Here is a 17,583-nt window from a genome sequence, read left to right as displayed (position 1 = left end):
CCGGGCAGGGCTGCCGGGACTGCAGCAGCGCAGCATCCCCATTTTTCGGGGTGCCCTGGGGATCTGGCGGGGGCACGGCTGGGCTGCACCGAGGGCCCCGGGGGGGGGGGGGGAGTGGCGCCGGCCGGGGGATCCGGGGGCATGGGAGCGGATCGGTGGGGGTGGGGGGTCGGGCGGCCTGGGGGGATGGAGGGATCGGGGGGCCCGTCCCCCAGCTCCGGGTCCCACGGCCTCGCGCCCCGGGCGCCACGTGCCGCCGCAGCGCGCCCCCTCCCCGCGGCGACCGTTCATTAATATTAATTTCATATTTGCATGCGTTCACCACCCCCTTTCCCCGCCCCGCACGCTGATTGGCTGATACCCCCGCCGCTCCGCAGACGGACGCGCCCCTTCACCCCCCCCTTTCCCCTCCGCGCCACCGTCACAACCGAACCTGGCGGCCGCACCCAACCCCGCCTCCCCGCCAGGCCGCCCCCCCCGCCGTGCGCCCCGCGGCGGCAGCGCCCATTGGCGGGCGGCGCTGCCAGTCGGGCGGCGGGGCGGGGCCAGCCCTGCCCGCGCTGGGCAGCAGGGTGCGTTGCGCGGCGGCGCTGGAGTCTGAGGCGGCGGCGCGGCTCCTCCGCCCCTCCGTGCCCCAGCCCCGCCGAGACCGGTGAGGAGCCGCCCGCGCCGCGGGGACCGGACCGGGCCGGGGGCGGGGCGGCCCCTGGCGAGCGGGCGGGGACGGCCGCTGTAGGCCGCGGCCTGGCGGAGCCCCCGGCCCGGCCCCGGGGCCCCTTCGCGGCCCGCTGCGGCCCGGGCCGCCTGGCCGGGGCTGGGCGGGGAGCGCTGGGAGCGGCTCGGGGGGTCCCTGGGGGGGGCGCAAGGGGCGGCGGGGATGGGGGTGAGGGGCTGGGGGGGGCTGGCGGGGCTGCAGGTGGAGGAGGTGGGGGGGCGGGGGCCAGAGGGGGGCTGGGGTCGCAGGTGCCAGAGGGAGGGGGCTGGGGGGTTGGTGTGGCCCTGGGGTTGTCGGGCTGGTGGTGAGGGGCGGCTGGGCAGGGGGAGGGTGTGCTGGGGGCCTGGGAGGGGCTGGGGCTGGAGGGGTTTGGGGGGCCCTGGGAGTTCTGGGAATCCCTGGGGCACAGGGGCTGAATTGGGCTAGAGAGGTGGTGTTAGGGGAGTGCTGGGGTCCTGGGGTACAGGGCTGGGGGAAGGGGAACCCCTGGGCAGGTTGTAGGGGGTTGGGCTGGGGGTGTCAAGGAGAGCCCTGGGGTTGCTGGAGCATGTGGTAGAGGGGTGAAGAATAGGGATGAGCTGCTGGGAGGGATCCAATGAGCATCGCAGAGTGCTGGTGGGCCGGGGGGTGTAATTTGTGCCTGGGGATCAGTGCGAGGAGGCGATCTGGGGGTGTATTGGGGGTCTCAGAGGGAGGCGGTGCTCTGTTGTGGTGGGGGGCCCCGAGGTCTTTGGGTGAGCTGCAGCGGGAGGGTGTTGGGTGGAAGGGGCTGTTGTAACGGAGGTGGGAGCAGCGGGGCGTGGGGCTGGAGCTGGGAGGACGATGGGTGACTTGGGCTGTTGGGTGGATGAGATGGGAGGGGGCAATTGTAATCGACGAGAGACACAGTTCAGCGCCAGCTCGCTTTGGAAGTTGGGTGACTTACCAGGGAATGGGTCTAGACCCTCTTTCAGGGTATAAAAGGAGGCTGGGAAGCTTGTCAGGAGGTCTAATATCACATAATCTGCTTGTTTTTTTTCTGTGTGTGAGTTAACGGTGGGTTGGTATAGGGAGGTTGTGGAGAGAAGGGGAAAATAGCTGGAGGAGTTGGTGGCTGGTGAGGGACAGTAATGGTGGCCTGCCTGTTCTGGGCAGGACTTTGGCGGCATTACTGAATTCTAGTGCATGGGTTATATAAAGGAGGGGTAGCTGCAGTATCTGGATTTTCTGTGTTATTGAGGTAGAGCGAAGTAGAGGAGATAAGTGGGTGCTGCAGACAAAGAGAGAAATCTGTCTCCTCCTCATTTTGGAAGAGAAGCATGTGGAATGAAATGCTGGATATGATGGGTGTCCTGAAGGAGGTTAAGGAGGGGAAGTGTCCGGGTGTGTAGGTGAGGAGGGACTGGAAGGTAGCACGGTTCCTGGCTGGCGAGCTGGAGCTGGGGACCTGATCTCCTCTGCAGTTCATCTTCTTTGAGAGTGCTGGAGCAGGCAAATGGGATTTACCTCTGTACTGGGCCATCGCTGTCAGGTGTGGCCTTAAATAAAACCCAAATGGACTGTGATACGGCTGCATTCTGCCCTAAGATAGGTCTTCTGTTACTGCTTGTAAATGAGGCAAGAAGTTATTGTGGCTTTTAAGGTGCTGAATTATGTTTAATGGGTTTGGGGTTTTTTGTGGGGGAAAACCGACAACCTTCTGGCCTGTTTATAGCTGTGGGCTTCTTGTAAAACTGACCTGGGCAAGTGCAACTGTGGTGATTACTACCAGGAGAAAAGCTGACTTGTGGTAGACCACAGAGTCAGTAACTTGATATTTAGTCTGAATCTGTACGTAAACTTGAGGTCTTTTAGGTAATTGCTTGGTTTTCTTAACATACAGCTTTTAGAGACTACTGGCTTCTCAGGCACGTAGCACTGAAGTCGGTCCCTCATCTTTTGGAGGTTTTGCGTGTCTTTAGCTTTCTGCTGCGTGGGACATCCCGTTGTGTGCAGGCATATCGTAAAGCAAGTGCTCGGGAGCTCTGTGACTACGTAGCACCATTTATCATGTTCTGGTTGTAGCCAGTATGGGGGAAAGCGCACCAAAAAAGCTGGATCAATATGTTTAAATAGAGCTTTTTGTCTGAGAGGTTTTCTTCTGCCATCTGTAGCTGTGAAACAAATGGAAATAGCTCTTTTGTGTGGCTGGAGTATTGTTGTGGGTTTTAATGATTTACACAGGAGGCATATTTCACCATATCTACCAGTTTTTCTTCTGTATCCATCTTATCCCTGGATATAGTATTTAACCGGTATTACTTAAGGTAATGAATGCTTTTTGACATCGAGAGTTGCCTTAGGAAGGCATTATCCCTCTTGGAAGGTAGGGGAATGGAGGCACACCGGGAGGCTGACTGCTCTTGGCTCAAACAGGCGAGAAGAATAATTCAGTAGCCAGGAGAGAAGCGTGTGACTCGGGACGTAGGTTTGTCCTCTGCTCATCACACTTCCCCTGTGGCCGGCCCAACTTCTGCCTTCCTGCCTTATTTCCTTATCTGCAAAATGGAGATAACTGCTCTGCCCTACCTCGTGCTCTGGGAGGTTGTCATGCCCTGAATCTCGTTAGTGTAACGAGGCGAGTGCCCGGCTCCCGGACATGCGGGCCTGCTGCTTGTCCCTGGACTCGGCTCCAGAGGAACCGGACACTCTGCCCATTGGAAAACACCGATCTTTATTCCTGGTAGCTGCCGTTCTCCACTTCCTCGCGTGTGAGTAAGGCAGTCGAGGTTGTCATTGTCAGTGACGGGGGATCATGGCTCTCCCTGCCAGGAGTCGTCCCGTTAGCGCGGCGGTGAGCCTGCGGAGCCACGGGGCTGGCCGAGCGCCAGCCCCGAGCTCACTGCCCTTAGAACGGTCCATTTTGCGGAGGGCTTGAAATAGCCGCTTGTCCCCTCGCCAGCGGCTGGGGGAAGTTTTCTTTGACGTCTTCGCAAGGCGGTGGTGAACGGCAGAGCTCGAGTTGTCACCTAAAAAAGCACCTTCTTGCCCTTTCGGCTGTGCGGATTAGCTCGGGTTGGGAAGATCAGATAATTTGGTCGCCTTGGGTTTGTTAACCCTGGCGCAGCTCTGAACTTGCACAAGTTTCCAAAGCCCTCTTCCAAACCCCGCGGGTAGCAGCAAAGCTAGTGAGAGGGACGGCAATCCTGCCGTGCTGTAGGAAGGCCGTGGGTGGGTGACCCAAAAACGACAGCTGCATAAAAAGCAGGGTAAAGGTTTGTAATTGTTTGGGGATTCTTGCACGGGGAGGGTGGAGCAAGAGGAAAAAGGGCTTTATAAAATACTGTGTCTCTATGAACCTGATGGTGGGTATGGTTGGAAGGAAGGTGCCCGCTGCGGCGCTGACTTGCTCGCACGGCTGGTAGATCCGGTGTTGGTTTCCCCATCTTTACGAGAAGTCAAAGGAATTGAGATGTGAAGGTCTAAGAGTTGAACTTTGAGGTGGAAAGCTCTCCCTCGTTGCTCAAATGTCGCTCAAATGTCGCTCAAATTATTCAATTGGTTTAGCCACGGACCGGAAATCTTCCCGTGGGATCCCATGCGTATACGGCGAGTTGCAGAGTTTGCCAGTTGTAGCATCTCTGACTTCTGTGGGCAGCGTGGGTGCTGGTGAGTTCCTCTCACCTGTTGCCAGATAATGCGATATATTATCTTTCTCTCTTACGGGTTTCCTAGCTCGATGTGCAGAGTGTCAGAAGAAATTAAATTGGGAAGGGAACAAAACTAAAAGAAAACGTAAATCCGGTCCCGTCCTGCTGCGTGGTCTGACGATCGTCACACTAAGGGCAAACCAGCAAAGCTGGAGAGAGCTTTTTTTTTAAAAAAATTAATTTGTCTTAGATTGACCTGCTTAGTTTGTATTTAAAAACAAATTGCTGGAACTTACAGAGACCTGGAGGAGGCAGACCTTGCTTTTGGGTACCAGCTGGAAGCATCTGGTTCTGGTGGCCTTGTGCGCCTGTAAGCGATGGGCAGTTTGCTTCAGACAGCTCTGCTCCGTCCCTCGGCGTTAGCTCCAGCCGTGCAGATTGTACTGCTCTCACGTCTGAGTCCCCTGTTATCATCTGCTCGCTTCTGCTTTGTTCTGCTAAAAGGCCCTTTATTAAAATACCAGAACAAATAGGCCATTGTGCAACAAAACCATGTTTTCATTTTAAATAGTATTTGTGAAAGCGAAAGTTGCTCACAAGTCTCGAGTTCCTTGCCTGTAAATTCTTCTCTCCAGCGAATCCATCAATTCGATAAACACTTTAAAATGTTTTGCATTGCGCAACTGTGCTGACTGCTCTCGTCCTTCCTGCCGCTGCTCCTCCGAAATACCTGAAAAGCCACGAACTCGTTTAAAAACCAACTAAAAGTGGTCACGACAACAAATCTGTTTGAAAAGGCCGAATATAGCGATCTGCAGTTAATTCTGGAGGCTGGTGGTGCGGCGCGAGGGGCTGTTGTGCAAGAGGAGCAGTTCTTCGGCTGAAGTATGTTTAACCTTTGGTTTAAGGGGCGTAGGAGCTGGATTTTTCCTGAGAATAAGTTATGAATTCAGTTGATATTTCAGACTCGAACATGCCTGAAATCTCCGGTAGTTTTGGATTAGGTTTTTGTTAAATGGGTGGGTAGGGATTGGCTGTGATGTTTAAGAAAGAAAAAGGGGGTGTGTGTGAATTCCGGCACACTGTTAATGCAGAGAGACAAACCAGGAAGTTTAGTTATGAAAAAGCATAATCCTTATGTTTTTCCCCCTACCTTCTAACAGACAAGAGAGGTTTTTAGGGTACTGCAGCCTGCAGTGCTTCTGTATGACTGAAAACAGTTCAGAGTTTGCCGTTAAACATATATTTTTAGTGGACCTTTAAGAACCTGAAAAGCTGAGAAACCTCAGTAACTCCTGCTTTGTTTTATTTTCATTCTACAGAAAGAGGGAGGGGAAAAAAAAAAAAGCTAGAAAACGAACCACGTAAGAGTAATTTTAAAAATATCTCGCTCCTAATGCAGGCGTACAAGCAGCAGAATGGGGTCTGGCTTGAAGCCAGCGTTATGACCGTGGTCCCAGGGATGGTGGAAGGATGTTCCTCCTCCCGACACCTCCCTGGTCCCGCTCAGGTGGCAGCGTGGAGCTGGCGGCCTCCTCCCGTGGCTCGGGGGAGCAGCCAGCAAGTGAGACTGACGTTCTGCTAATGGTCTCCAAAAGCTGCTTTTTTTTTTTGTTTGTTTGTTCTTTTTAACTAATCCCCTTCAGAAAAAATAAATCTATTTCTGAATATATAGGATAGTTTGGGGGTTTTGAGCCCTGGAGGCTTTTTGTCCATTTCTGCCTTGCCTGCTCTTAGAAAAATGCACAAGGTCTAAATGTTTCTTGTGATTTTTAACCCTTTGCAGCTTGTCCTCAGACTTTTCTTCTGCAGTTTGTCTACAGAGAAACTCTTCTGTAGTTTCAGAACTGCACAAACTGCTTTTAGGAGGTTATTCCTGCTGTAGTCATGGTTATTCTCATTTCCTCCAGTCTAAGGGTAACTTTTTTTTTTTGCTGGCAAAGGATCAGTGTTTATGCTCAATAAATCATGACGTCTCACGGCTTCTCTTTTCAGTTACTCGCTATGAATTATGGTACAATTCCCAAACGCAAATGTTGTGAATTTAATGTCACTCTGCAACTTTTCTCTTGGAAGGAAAGAAAAAAAAAAAAAGCCCGAGAGGCTTTTCTTTTAGTCAAAGATCCTTAGTTAAGGCCAAGAAATACCTTTTTGCTTCTGACTTTGGAATTACATTGTTGTCTCCACAGTGGATCCTCCGCTGGCCGGCGTGGCGTTGAAGCGCGGGCGGCCAGCGGCACTGGGTGTCCGAGCACGTAGCGCCACGTAACGCCTTTCCGATGATTCAAAGGAACTGGCATCACTTTCAAGGAGCATCACGCTCGCTGTGTCTTGGGTGAAACGTTGGGAATCCATTTTACCTGTAACCCACGAGTGTCGTGAGTGCCTGCGGTGGCTCCGATGGAAAGCTTGTGTTACGCTGGCGTCGGGCAGGTTTAATTGCAGCTAATCCCGTTGTCGTCATTCCCCTCGTTGAGTCGTGCGCGGAATTACGCTGTTGCTCTTGACCTACTGGCTTCCGTTCTTGTAGGATACTGACTGGTAAATCTTGAAACAGAAGTGGTGCTGATCATCTGGAAAGGTATAAAATGAGGTTTTTTGCGAAGTACCTGTTAAAACTAGTAAATAGAAGTGGAACACGCCTCCTGGAAACAGCATGTTTTCTGCTTAAGCACCGGAACTGTAGCTTAGAAATGGGGAAATAAATATTCAGTAAGCCATACTCTTTTTTGAGATTTTTTTTTTTTTGGAGGTGTTGGTTTTGAAAAGCAAGGAAGGATGAGAAGAAAGTGCTAAAATAAAGAAATACTATCTAGCAGTTGAGAGCGGGTTGATGTCCTATAAGGCTAAGAATGGATTGAAGTTTGGAGATTAAACTGTCCAAGGCTGGAAAATCAAGTGTTGATGGTCTTTCACCTGTGTTTTGTTTATGTGGTCAGGGAATCCCTAAACTTAATTTCATTGATTTCTTGGGTGTTTGTTGGTAAAGAAGGAATGCAGTAAATGCATGAATGAAGAGGACCCTCCACCTTGTGCTCTAGTCGCTGTCTTGAGCCAGGCGAAGGTAACGGTGCGTAGGATGGGATTAGCTGCTGGTCGGTACCGTGGCTTGAGGTAATGAAAAGGGTTTTTTTCTTATGGATAGGACCTGGAGATGGTTTTCAGGTGAATGTGATGATAAGAAAGGCTCTCAAAGAGGAATGTAAAAGTACTTGGGAATAAACTAACCATGCCTTTCTCTTCCAACGTATAGCCCTGCGCTCCTTTGCCTACAAGTGTTGTCCAGAACCGTTAGTTTTTCAGAATCAGGGGGTCTGTCCATCAGCAGACCTGTAAGCGCTGTCAGTTTGGGGCAGGTGTGTTTAATCTGGGGTGGGACTGTGCACCATGCCAGTCTTTGGGAAACAAACCAATGACTCAAACACCCTCAGCACACATTCGGGCACAGTCAGCGGCGTGAATGCGGGGATCTTTTTGTCTCTCAAGTTTCTCCTGCAGCCTGTTTTACCAAGTTGAGTTTGGCTCCTGGCACTCCAGTATCCATCTGAAAGAGCTGCTTCAGGCTGTACTGTGTGTTCCTTGCTGGTTTGAATGAGTTTGTGCTTCCTGGTGCCGTGATGCTGGCTGTGTCGGGAAGCAAGCTGTAGAAAGTGTGTCCCCAGGAGGAGCTGCAGGAGCAACGGGTGGGTTTCTCTAATTCCATTCTGGTGAGTCCACAGGCTATTCTGTGCGTGTTAAAGCGTAAATCCCACCCTGCGCTGTGAAGACCCTTGCTGCAAGTATCTTCCTGGGAAAGGCAGCAAAATCCCATGTTTTCTGCTGATTTACGCTGCAGAGGTGCAATGCCAAATTCATTTGTCAGTGCTCAAATACGTGTTGTTACGGTCCCTTGCAGAAACTTGTCAAGCTTAGAGCATTTGCCTTAACGACTGATCTGTTAGTGCATGTGATAAATAGCCAATACGCTTTGTAAAGACATCGACAGAAACACAGGCAGCGTTTTTAACGTGGGACACGGGGGTGAAAAAAAGGATTTCACGTTTGTTAGTGGAGATATAACAGGAGCTGTTGCAAGTGACAGCAGTAGCTCTGTGCTCGCAGCATACCAATGCAGATGGAACTGGTTGGTTGCCAGATATTAGTCATGGGGCACACCTACTTTGGAAGAGTAGCCTCTGGGTTTAGGGAAGTAATTATTTCCTAACAGCCCTGTGGGGCACAAGCAATTCAGCTTATGGAGGACAAGGAAGGGCTTGCTCCAGAATGTTAGTTAAAAAATTGTGTGCATATGAGCTGCAGCTGGTGACGACTTGACTAGAATTTAATTTGTCCAGGCATTGTTCATCGCAGGCATCGTGGAAGACACGAGCTTCTGAAGGCTGAAACAATTGCTGACCTGATAGAGCTTTTGTGGCTAATTGCAGTGGAAGTTGGATCACGAGAGCTGTGGTGGGCAGCCTTTCAGCAGGGAAGAAGCCGAGCTGCTCTGATTTCAGACCTTCTGGTCGATCGTCCAGCTTAGCCCTTCATCTTGCCGAGCGGGCTGCGTGTAGCAATTAGAGGCTCTCTGCGGTAGGGGCCTTGGGGTGAGCGACCGAGACCGGCTCTAGCTGAGCCGCAGCGCTTGCACGGGTCAACGTGAAGCTTGAAGAAGTCAGCGCTTCTGACTGATCACAAAATCCTTCTTTCTCTGATTGCTAATTAGATGGTTAACATTCTTTGCCTTATTATCCCACCCTCAGCTTTTCTTTCTGGGGATCTAGGTTGACACTTCTAGAGGCTCCTAAGGAGCAGTTAACTCTCACGCTTCTTAAGGAGCCTTAAACCAACCTGCTCTTTTGGCGCACGTTTGTGAAAAGTATTGGTGGTGCGTATGTGCGAAAACCAAAATTAGATGCTCTACCTTTTTGTTAGGAGTACGTATGATATTGACTCAACAGAAAAACGTGATATAACATTTCTTTCTGGTTTATGGCTATTTCTGGGGACGATTCCAGCACAGGCCGGCCGTAGCTGTGACTTCTGGAGGACTGCATTGCCAGTCTGTTGGCAGAAGGCAAGGCTCTTGTCAGGATAGAGGGCGTAGATGCTTTCCTACTTGCTGGTGAAAAATAGCTTTGTGTTAGCCCAGGTAAGACTATTCAGCCCATTCCAGCAGGGCAGCGAGTGGGCTACAGGGCAGGGACTTCAATTTTAACAATCTCAGCGACTCCATGGGTTGTGTATTAGACAAGCCCGTTGATGCAAGTAGACCTGGCTTTGCTGGAGAGGGTTCTTCACCCTCTTGTAAAACTTCTTAAAAATCCATGATTTCTTTTTTTTTTTTTTTAAAGTGTGAAAAATTCTGTTCTCGTGTTATCTGGAAATAGTTCTCACCTTTGGAATAATACTGCTCGGCAGCGCTGGAGAGGCATAGTGCTCAAAATAGCAGCAGCTGCCATAGGCCGGGATGGAGCGGAGTCGAGTGAGTTGTGTTGTCAGTCATGGGAACATAAATCCAATTCCACCTGCAGATGAACATTCCCAAAATAGAAGAGGGTTGTCAACTAACAGAGGAGATGTATTGTGTGCATCTCTGGTGCGCTGTTCCTGCGCTCGCTTCGTACTGCATTAAGGGGGGGGGGGGGAATTATTAAAAGTTGCTGTGGTTTAGCTGTAGCTTGAGAGAGTAACCACTTCCTACTCTCTTCAGTAAATAACAGCTGGGAGAGGTTGTTTGGCTAATAACTGTGCGCTGGTATTTTGTAGGTGAAACACAGTCTGTCTGCAGGCAAACCACCCTGATTCAAAAGCGTGCTGCTCCCTGATTTTCGGAGGGAAGTTCTGCTAGCCTGGGGAAGATGCGAATGTCTCCAGGAAGAGCGCTTGGGGAAGGCTGCTGGAGGGGCAGGAAATCTTGTTTGAGGCATAACAAAGCTAACTGCCATGGGGTAGGAAATTCGTTAACACCCTGAGCCGAGGGAGGGGCCGCAGGCTGGCAGGAGGGTTTCTGCTGCTGGAGGTAATAAAGTTCAATGCCTTTCTGAATCTTTAACTGTGAGGATCCTGGTGAGCGCTCCTGAGGCATTTCTGGTTCAAAGTTCTCCCGTGCACAGGTGTTTTTTCTGTAGTTGGAGAAGCCAAAGAGTCTCTGGTGCAGCTGTTTTTTTTTTCTAAGGGCTTCCTGAATCTGCCAGCTTTCTGCATTTAACCGTTTTTCCTTGATTTAGTCATGTCATTCTTGAAACTGTTGTCCCCTGCATAATTAAAGCCTTCCTCCTTCATATTTTCCACGTGCAGACTGCTGCGATACGCTGCAGTTATGGGTTCAAGTTCCTGCGGAGACCCATAGTGTCGAGCTGACCCGAGGGCCAGTGCCCGTGGATTGGGCTGTGGGTCGCCAGGCAGAGCAATGCGACTGACTTCTGTTGAGTTGTCTGAATGCTACTTGATTTTTTTTAAGTACGTACCAGGTGAAAATTAATCAAATGCAGTATTTTTTAAATTACTGCAGAAGAGCTCTATGTTGGCTCTGTGTTTCTCTCCGTCTTTCTCTTGGCTGCTTGCTTGCTGTCAATGATACTGCACTGTAAATTCCTATTCCTTCAAACTCAGGAAACAAGGGACCTGCTGGCTTAACCTGTAGCTTTATGCTGATTAAAAATAAAGATGGTCTTGGACACTTTCCACTTAATCCTATAACAGTATTTGAGAGGCTTTTGTCCACATCTTCTGTGTTTGTTCTGCTTGGTGTTGGCCGATACTTGAGCTTCCTTGCAGGTTGCATCTGACTGGGAGTATTTCCTCTTCCAAGTGCTGGTAGCACTGGGTGACCGTAAACTGCAGAATTCACAGAACCGCATAATGGTTGGGGTTGGAAGGGACCTCTGGAGATCATCTCGTCCAACCCCCCTGCTTAAATTCTTAAATTTCTTTAATTAAATTAAAATTCTTTAACTCCTAAAAGATTTTTTTTTCCCCATTTTAAAATACCAGGCCCTTCACCCTGCGGCCTGCAGAGTTACGTAGACCAAACTTAAGTGAGATTATCAGAGTAAAAAGCCATTTTCACTAGCAGGGTTTAATTTGGTCGAAGAAAAATAGAGGATGATGAAAGCTGATGGTGCTCTTGCTGCTTATACCTTCCTTCCAGGATAATGGCATTATCCTTATTAGCATCCTAATTTAAAGGCACTAGTACTTGGAGTAGAAAGTTAAGGAGCAGGTGAACCTCTTACATGTTCTAATACTTATCCCCAACGCCTGCATGTGTTTCTGTTAGACCGTAGGAAATGAGCATGATAAAGAATTCAGGGAGCAGAGAGCTCGCTGGCAGGCTCGTCGCCGAGTGCTCTTGTCCGGGTTTTGCGAGCTGCGTTAGAAAAGAACAGATTCGTAAGTGAGAGCTCATAAATCCGTGACCTCTTCCACCCTTGCACCAAGAGCTGGCAAGTACCTCTCCGTGAATGTCAATTTGCTTGTTTCTTTGCATGATCAGATTTATGGAGGATTCAGCTCTAATCCATTTCTATAAATATTATTAGTTTGCTTTCCTGGCTTAGGTGACACTGAAACAGATCTCATTAGGAGGGGGCTTTCTGTAGCACTTGAAGGCTTTTTCAGTTTTCTACGAATAGCAGTCGATGCTCCGCTCTTATGAGGTTTATTCTTGCAATTCAGACTTTGTTAGCTGGTCTGAGTGAGGACAGCCGTGCTGAGAGGAGAGTTGAAACCACGCTGCCACGAGCCAACTTGGCTCTCGGGATGCTGTGGACTCCCGCTGTCATCTTCTGTATGATGTGAACCACCCTTGGTGTCAGCGGTGGAAGGAGCGTGGCTCTGGGCTCCTGCCGAAGGTGGCCCATCATGGGGGACGCAGGTTCGGATGATCTTCGTTAATCCCAGTGGCTGGGCAACAACTTGCTTTGCAACACGCTCCGCAGGCTCGTAGGGACCCTGTGTGTCTGCGTGGTTCTGGGTTCGCATCGTGGCTGCGGGTGAGGGGGGAGATGTCCCTGCTGGGCACCAACGCAGAGCAGTGGTGATGCTCTGGCTCTGGGACAACAGATTTCAAGAACTTCCCAGGCCTCTGGTGGCAGATTTATAGGAGAATCGACATGATTGCAAGGAGGCAGTTGAGATTTTTTTTTTTTTTCCAACACCAGATTAGTAGGGAAGGAAACTCTTGCTTCTTAAGAAGCTTTCGATAAAAGATACCAAAAAAGGGCAAAATATTATTTGGATACACCTTTCTATAGGCGTGTTTTTAAAAAAAGGCCTGTTTCTGTGGTGCTCTCAAACACAGCAAAGCTTTGTTCTGTGAGTAGTTTCGCTGCAAATACAGGGGCTGGAGATTAAGAACAAATAGTTAATGGCCCTGTTAAAAACCAACGAACATACATTTTTGTGGTGCCATCTCACAACCCTAAGTCATTTTTCTTTATATTTCGGAGCGGGAAGCTGCGTGTTGAAAGCGTTGCCGTTTTGTTGTGCGCTGGTGCTGGGCTTTTGTCCTCGCGTTGGTTGAAAGACAGCGAGCCCTGCGTGGCCAGCGGGCGATGCGTGCTTCTGCGGAGGCATCTCCCGGCAGTGCGCACCGCGTTTACGGCTGGGTACAGGGCCTGGGGTTATCGCGTGGTGGACAGAGCCGTGTTTTAGCTCCAGGAAGCAAAGATGAATGTGGTTGCTGACGTGCTGCTGCCTTTTTCATAGAGTCTTTCAGACTTTTTTACACTTAAATTTGTTTAGAACCTGTCTTTGAACACTAGGTCTATTTTAAGAGGTTTTTTGGTGGGGGGTGAAGCGTTAAAGATACTCAAAAGGTTTAGTGAGGATGATGCAGATGGCGCTTCTGATGCAGGCCGTCTCCGTGTTCATCCAAGGAGTCTACGCACCTCTAGTAGTGAAGAAAAAGAACGATTTATATCAATTTAAAATGATCTGGCTTAGTTCTGTTTTATTTCACGTTATCTCATCAGGCTCCAGCTGCAGCCTCGGAGGCTTTTTCGGGAGGGGGCTGGAGGTGGACACCCCTCCTGGACGGAGGGTCTGGGAACCTCGTGCCTGTTTGGCAGCGGAGGGGTTTTGCTCTCAGCAGTTGTCTCTGGATTTTAGCCCAGAGAGTAGGGTTGATACGAAATGGAACAAATGCCTCTCTGTTCCGTTACGCGGGCTGGTAGATACTGGTGCCTCATGGGCTGGACTGGAGTGAGTCTAGCGGGTGTCTTAACGCAGCAGATTTCTTGGAAGGGTGAGAGGACTTGCCGTTTTGCATGTCAGCTTAGCAGTGCCCGTGTTGGTCCGACAGCCACGTCGGAGCCGCAGCAGCTGATGATGCTCAGAAGCTGCAGGTAGGAGACCGGTGCTGGTGCATGTGCCCAGAGCCTGCCCGTCCCCGTCCAGGCGTGCAGCACGGGTGTCTGGCACCTCTTCCACAGGGCAGACGTGCCGCACAGGCAGCGGATGCTTAACACACCTCCGCTTCTACCTCGGGCTCTTGCAGAGCTCCCAGGCGTGCTGCCTTATCACGGAATAGGGTCCTACAGGCGTGCATGGGGGTTGGTTTGCCCTCACAACCTTACAGGCAAGTAATGGGGTTGGCACATTTTAAGTTTGCGCCTTTCAGACTACGTAGCTCTGCAGTCCCGGTGGCGAGCGAGCTCACGACACCGCCGCTCCTCATCGGCAACAGCAGCAGCAGCTTAAAATGCCCTGATGTGTGTGAGCACATCTGATCTTGCTGCCTTCGTCGTGCTGCAGCGAATGCTCTTGCTCTTTGGATGAGGGAGGTTTGAGGAACAAATAGGTGACTATTTCTAATTCTAATTTATATTGTTTCCTACGAAGCTGTCCCCTCTGCAGGGGAAACACGGTAGAGCCATAACAGGAACAAGCAAACATCCCGTGCTTCCTGGTGACTGTAGTGACTCTGCTGACTTGAAATGCATCATTGCTTTAGTCTGTCGCGAGCTGACTTTTATCTAGGGTGTTTTTTACTGTTAATGATTAGACATTAAACAGTTCCCTCTAGTAACAAGCTCTGCGGCTACTTGCCCTCGCAGAGCTTGCAGCATCTGTTTTAGTGCTGTTGCCATGAAAACTGGCCGAGCAGCAGCCCTGTTATTGCCCTGTGGCCCCTTGCAGCACCAGCCGTAGCTACCTGATCGCTTTTATCACACCTTAAAGGAAACCCAAGCTTGCAAAAGCTTTATCTAAAATAATCATGTTCATATTCTCTACTCCCTTTGTGCTTTCTTCCATTAAATGTTCTAGCGGGAATTGGATGTTTCTTTTCTAATAGCTATTGAGGGTTTCATCTAGGGTCAAGCCTCGGAGGGGTCTCGGTGGCCTTCTGTTTGCAGGGGTTGGCTGGCTGTTGGAAATGCTGAGGTGACTGCCTGTCATTGTGAATTAAATACTGAAGTCGTATCTGGAGCTTTGGACGCAGTGCAATGTAAACACAAGCGGGGCGAGGTTATGTACCCTTAAGTCAATGACAAATCTTGCCTGACGTTGGTGGAGCTGGGGTTTTATCAGAGGTGTTTTCAAAGGTACAAATTAAACATTGTGAGGGCTCCTGAGGAAAGGTTTATTAGTAAATCACAGCTCTGTAGTTGGGACCTGAGCCTGCGCCCTCCCCAAGTTGTGTTTTTTATTTTGTAATTTAAAAAAAAATCGAACCAAACCAAAAAAACCCCACCCTGTTGGGGTCTAAAACTTGTTGGGCTTTGTGTGTGTGAGCGTAGCCTCTGGCCGTAGCTGTGACGGGACGTGGGCGTGGGGGAAAGGGGCTGGGATCTTTGCACAGCCGCTTTCGTGTCCTGTCATTGTCACTCGTGCCCTGGGCGGGGGGTGGTTTTGGGTCAGAGCTCCTTAAGCCCTGCTTGGTAAACCCACACCAGAGATTTCCTTGGTTTCTTTCTGGTTCTTGTGTGATGGGTCCGAATTCCGCATTTTCTTTTGCAGATTTCATTACCTGCCGCTTGACAAAGGAATATAATGCAGCAGTTTTCCTAACCTAAAGAGTGCTTCTGAATGACTGTATTTCCAGCTCCCCTTTAACTTGTACTTAATTTAAGCGTGTGGGCTTTTTAATTTGATCGTTGGGGGGGGGGGAACAAAAAAATGAAATGCTGCAGATATGCCTTCCTCTTCCCTTGCTTTAGTTAAATCTGTCTTTGTCATTCTTTTCTCTTTGACTTCATGAGTTGCTCAAGCTATTTTTCTCTAGTTTCTTTTGTTGTAGCTTCTATATCGCGGTCTTACATCTTTAGAAATATGTAACGCACGTATGTGAGTGCTGCCTTGCCTTCACCGCACCGTTGTTGTCAGCATATGACAAATAACATGTGATTGATGGCTGACTAAGCATCCTGAATATTTCTTCATTCTTTGTGTGCCTAATGATACTCCTTGCGCACAGGGAGAGATGAGTGGCTGGCATCTCTCGTGCCGATGGAGCCATCTTCAGACTCAGCCATGAAACTGCACTGAGCGCAGGCAGGTGCTTTGCTGCCGAGGCAGGAGTCAGCCTTAAAGCCGGCCGGCCGTCATAGCTGCGACGCTGCTAATCATTGAATCCATGTGACATCTCCCTCGTGCTTACTGGGTGACTTTAAATAGTTCCGTAATAGCCACGTCTAGCCTGGTTTCAAGCAGGGAGAAAATAATGCTGGTGTCTGTCAGCGTAAAAAGGGTCTTTGTAGCCATATGGCTACTATGCCTGCCTTCATTAAATGAAAGAAAAAAAAGATGTGAGGTGCTTCAGCTGGTTGGCTCAAAGCCCAATGTTCAGAGTAGCAGGCAGTCCCTGCAGGAACGTTTTAATTACTGAAGTCTCTCTCCATTTCCTTTTATAGGAGAGCTGTGCTTTTCTCAGGCCAGAGAGCGTGTCTGCCTTTGTGCTGGAGAAGGTGACGTGACCGCTCTCGGACCAGGTACGTAATGCAGCGGCACACCACGAAGCCGCCCAAACCACCTCTCCTGCCTCACAGTTAATTTTCCCCATCTTTGTACTCTTGACTCCCCAAACCAGGGCTATCTGACGGGGTGACAGCAGCACTCTGAGTCCACTTAGAGACAGTTTGGCCAAGGTCGGGTGTTAAGTGTCTAAAATTGCCCCAGGGTCACGCCGAACGCTAACACGTCACTGTTGCCTATAAGCTGGAATGTTTTTTTTTCTGAATCACATTCTTTTTCTGGGATGACTGTTCCCATATCACAGTATCACTGCTCTTTAGATGTTACAGTATTTGCCGGGATAGACACTGTTGTGCCATGCATTATCTGCCGTACAATTCCAGGTGAAAAGGTTAACGTTTGATAGAATGATATAAAGGTACCTTCAAGATTATTAGTGAAAACTGACCTACCTTAAGAGCAGCTCTTCCAAAACGCACCCACGCTTCATCAAAGCAATCTTTCAGGCCGGGGAGCATTAGCAGAGTTGCTTGTTACGTCTGATTTGCCTCTTGGGCAGAAATAATTTTTTAAAGAGATGCCAACAGCGTGTTGGGCTTCAGCGTCCTTCCGTGGGGCTGCTTGTGGAGCCTCCAAGAGAGGGCAGTGTGTCCCTGGCAGCGGGACCGCACAGCATCAGCTGCTGGGGACATGCGGCTTCTGCTCGTCAGCTGAGAAACAGCGTTAGGCTCCAGAATGCTGAGAGAGCCTAAGTCCTTGAAACCATCTGAAATGAGTAATTGACTGGCAGACTCATTAGTAAATGTATTAGGAGCTGTATATCATCGTGTGACTGCCGGTCCTTTCCCCAGACTGTGGCAGGGATATGGCAGCGCTTCCTCTTGCCTCACTTTCCTAAAAAAATGTCCCCTGCCTGTTCCACTTGCGTCATTTTGCCCTACTTTTTGCACTTGGTGTCTCCTCCAAGAAGGGAACGACGTTCGTTGGATCAGCATAGAGCTTTGCTGTGAGTCACAGTCAACTGGAGACTTAATTCAAAACATAAGGAATTGGGGAGAAAAACAGAAAAAGGAAAACTAATGGAAGTTGTTATATTGAAATATTTTGCCTTAGGGCTCCAAACAGGAAATGCTTATGCCAGTCTCCATCTCAAAAGCAAATCTTTGCTCACTGAAGAGGCAGATTTGTAGTGAGGTGTGGAAGCGTGCGTCTCTCCCCAGCCCTGTGTGCTTTTTTTTCCCTTTTTAAGCTGTTTCTGCAGCAGGGCCTGTGAATGACTTGTCACAGCTGGGTTTGGCTTCTCTTTTCAGGACCCTTCCATGACGTTCAGCGCTGCGTGGTGAATAGCCAGCGGTTCTCTGC

At 49.9% G+C, this 17,583-nt stretch overlaps 1 protein-coding gene across 4 annotated transcripts in view; it reads left to right on the top strand.

Annotated features, from left to right (window-relative positions):
• Positions 1 to 516: 516 nt before the first annotated feature.
• Positions 517 to 17,583, top strand: part of GNG7 (G protein subunit gamma 7) — an 80,577-nt gene continuing 63,510 nt past the window's right edge. The window contains exons 1-2 of one of the 4 annotated variants that reach the window (XM_075077216.1): positions 517 to 652; positions 16,161 to 16,238. Coding sequence is in view for 1 of the 4 variants with exons in the window: in XM_075077215.1 (XP_074933316.1) it covers positions 12,169 to 12,181; positions 16,161 to 16,238 (91 nt within the window). In the remaining 3 variants the exon portion in view is untranslated. Of the gene's footprint in view, positions 653 to 11,909; positions 12,182 to 16,160; positions 16,239 to 17,583 lie in introns of those variants that run through there. The other 3 variants (XM_075077218.1, XM_075077215.1, XM_075077217.1) reach the window with 3 other exon arrangements.

This window comes from Phalacrocorax aristotelis, chromosome W (assembly GCF_949628215.1).
Source record: "Phalacrocorax aristotelis chromosome W, bGulAri2.1, whole genome shotgun sequence".
Taxonomy (NCBI): domain Eukaryota; kingdom Metazoa; phylum Chordata; class Aves; order Suliformes; family Phalacrocoracidae; genus Phalacrocorax; species Phalacrocorax aristotelis.
This window is presented reverse-complemented; position numbering and strand designations above follow the sequence as displayed.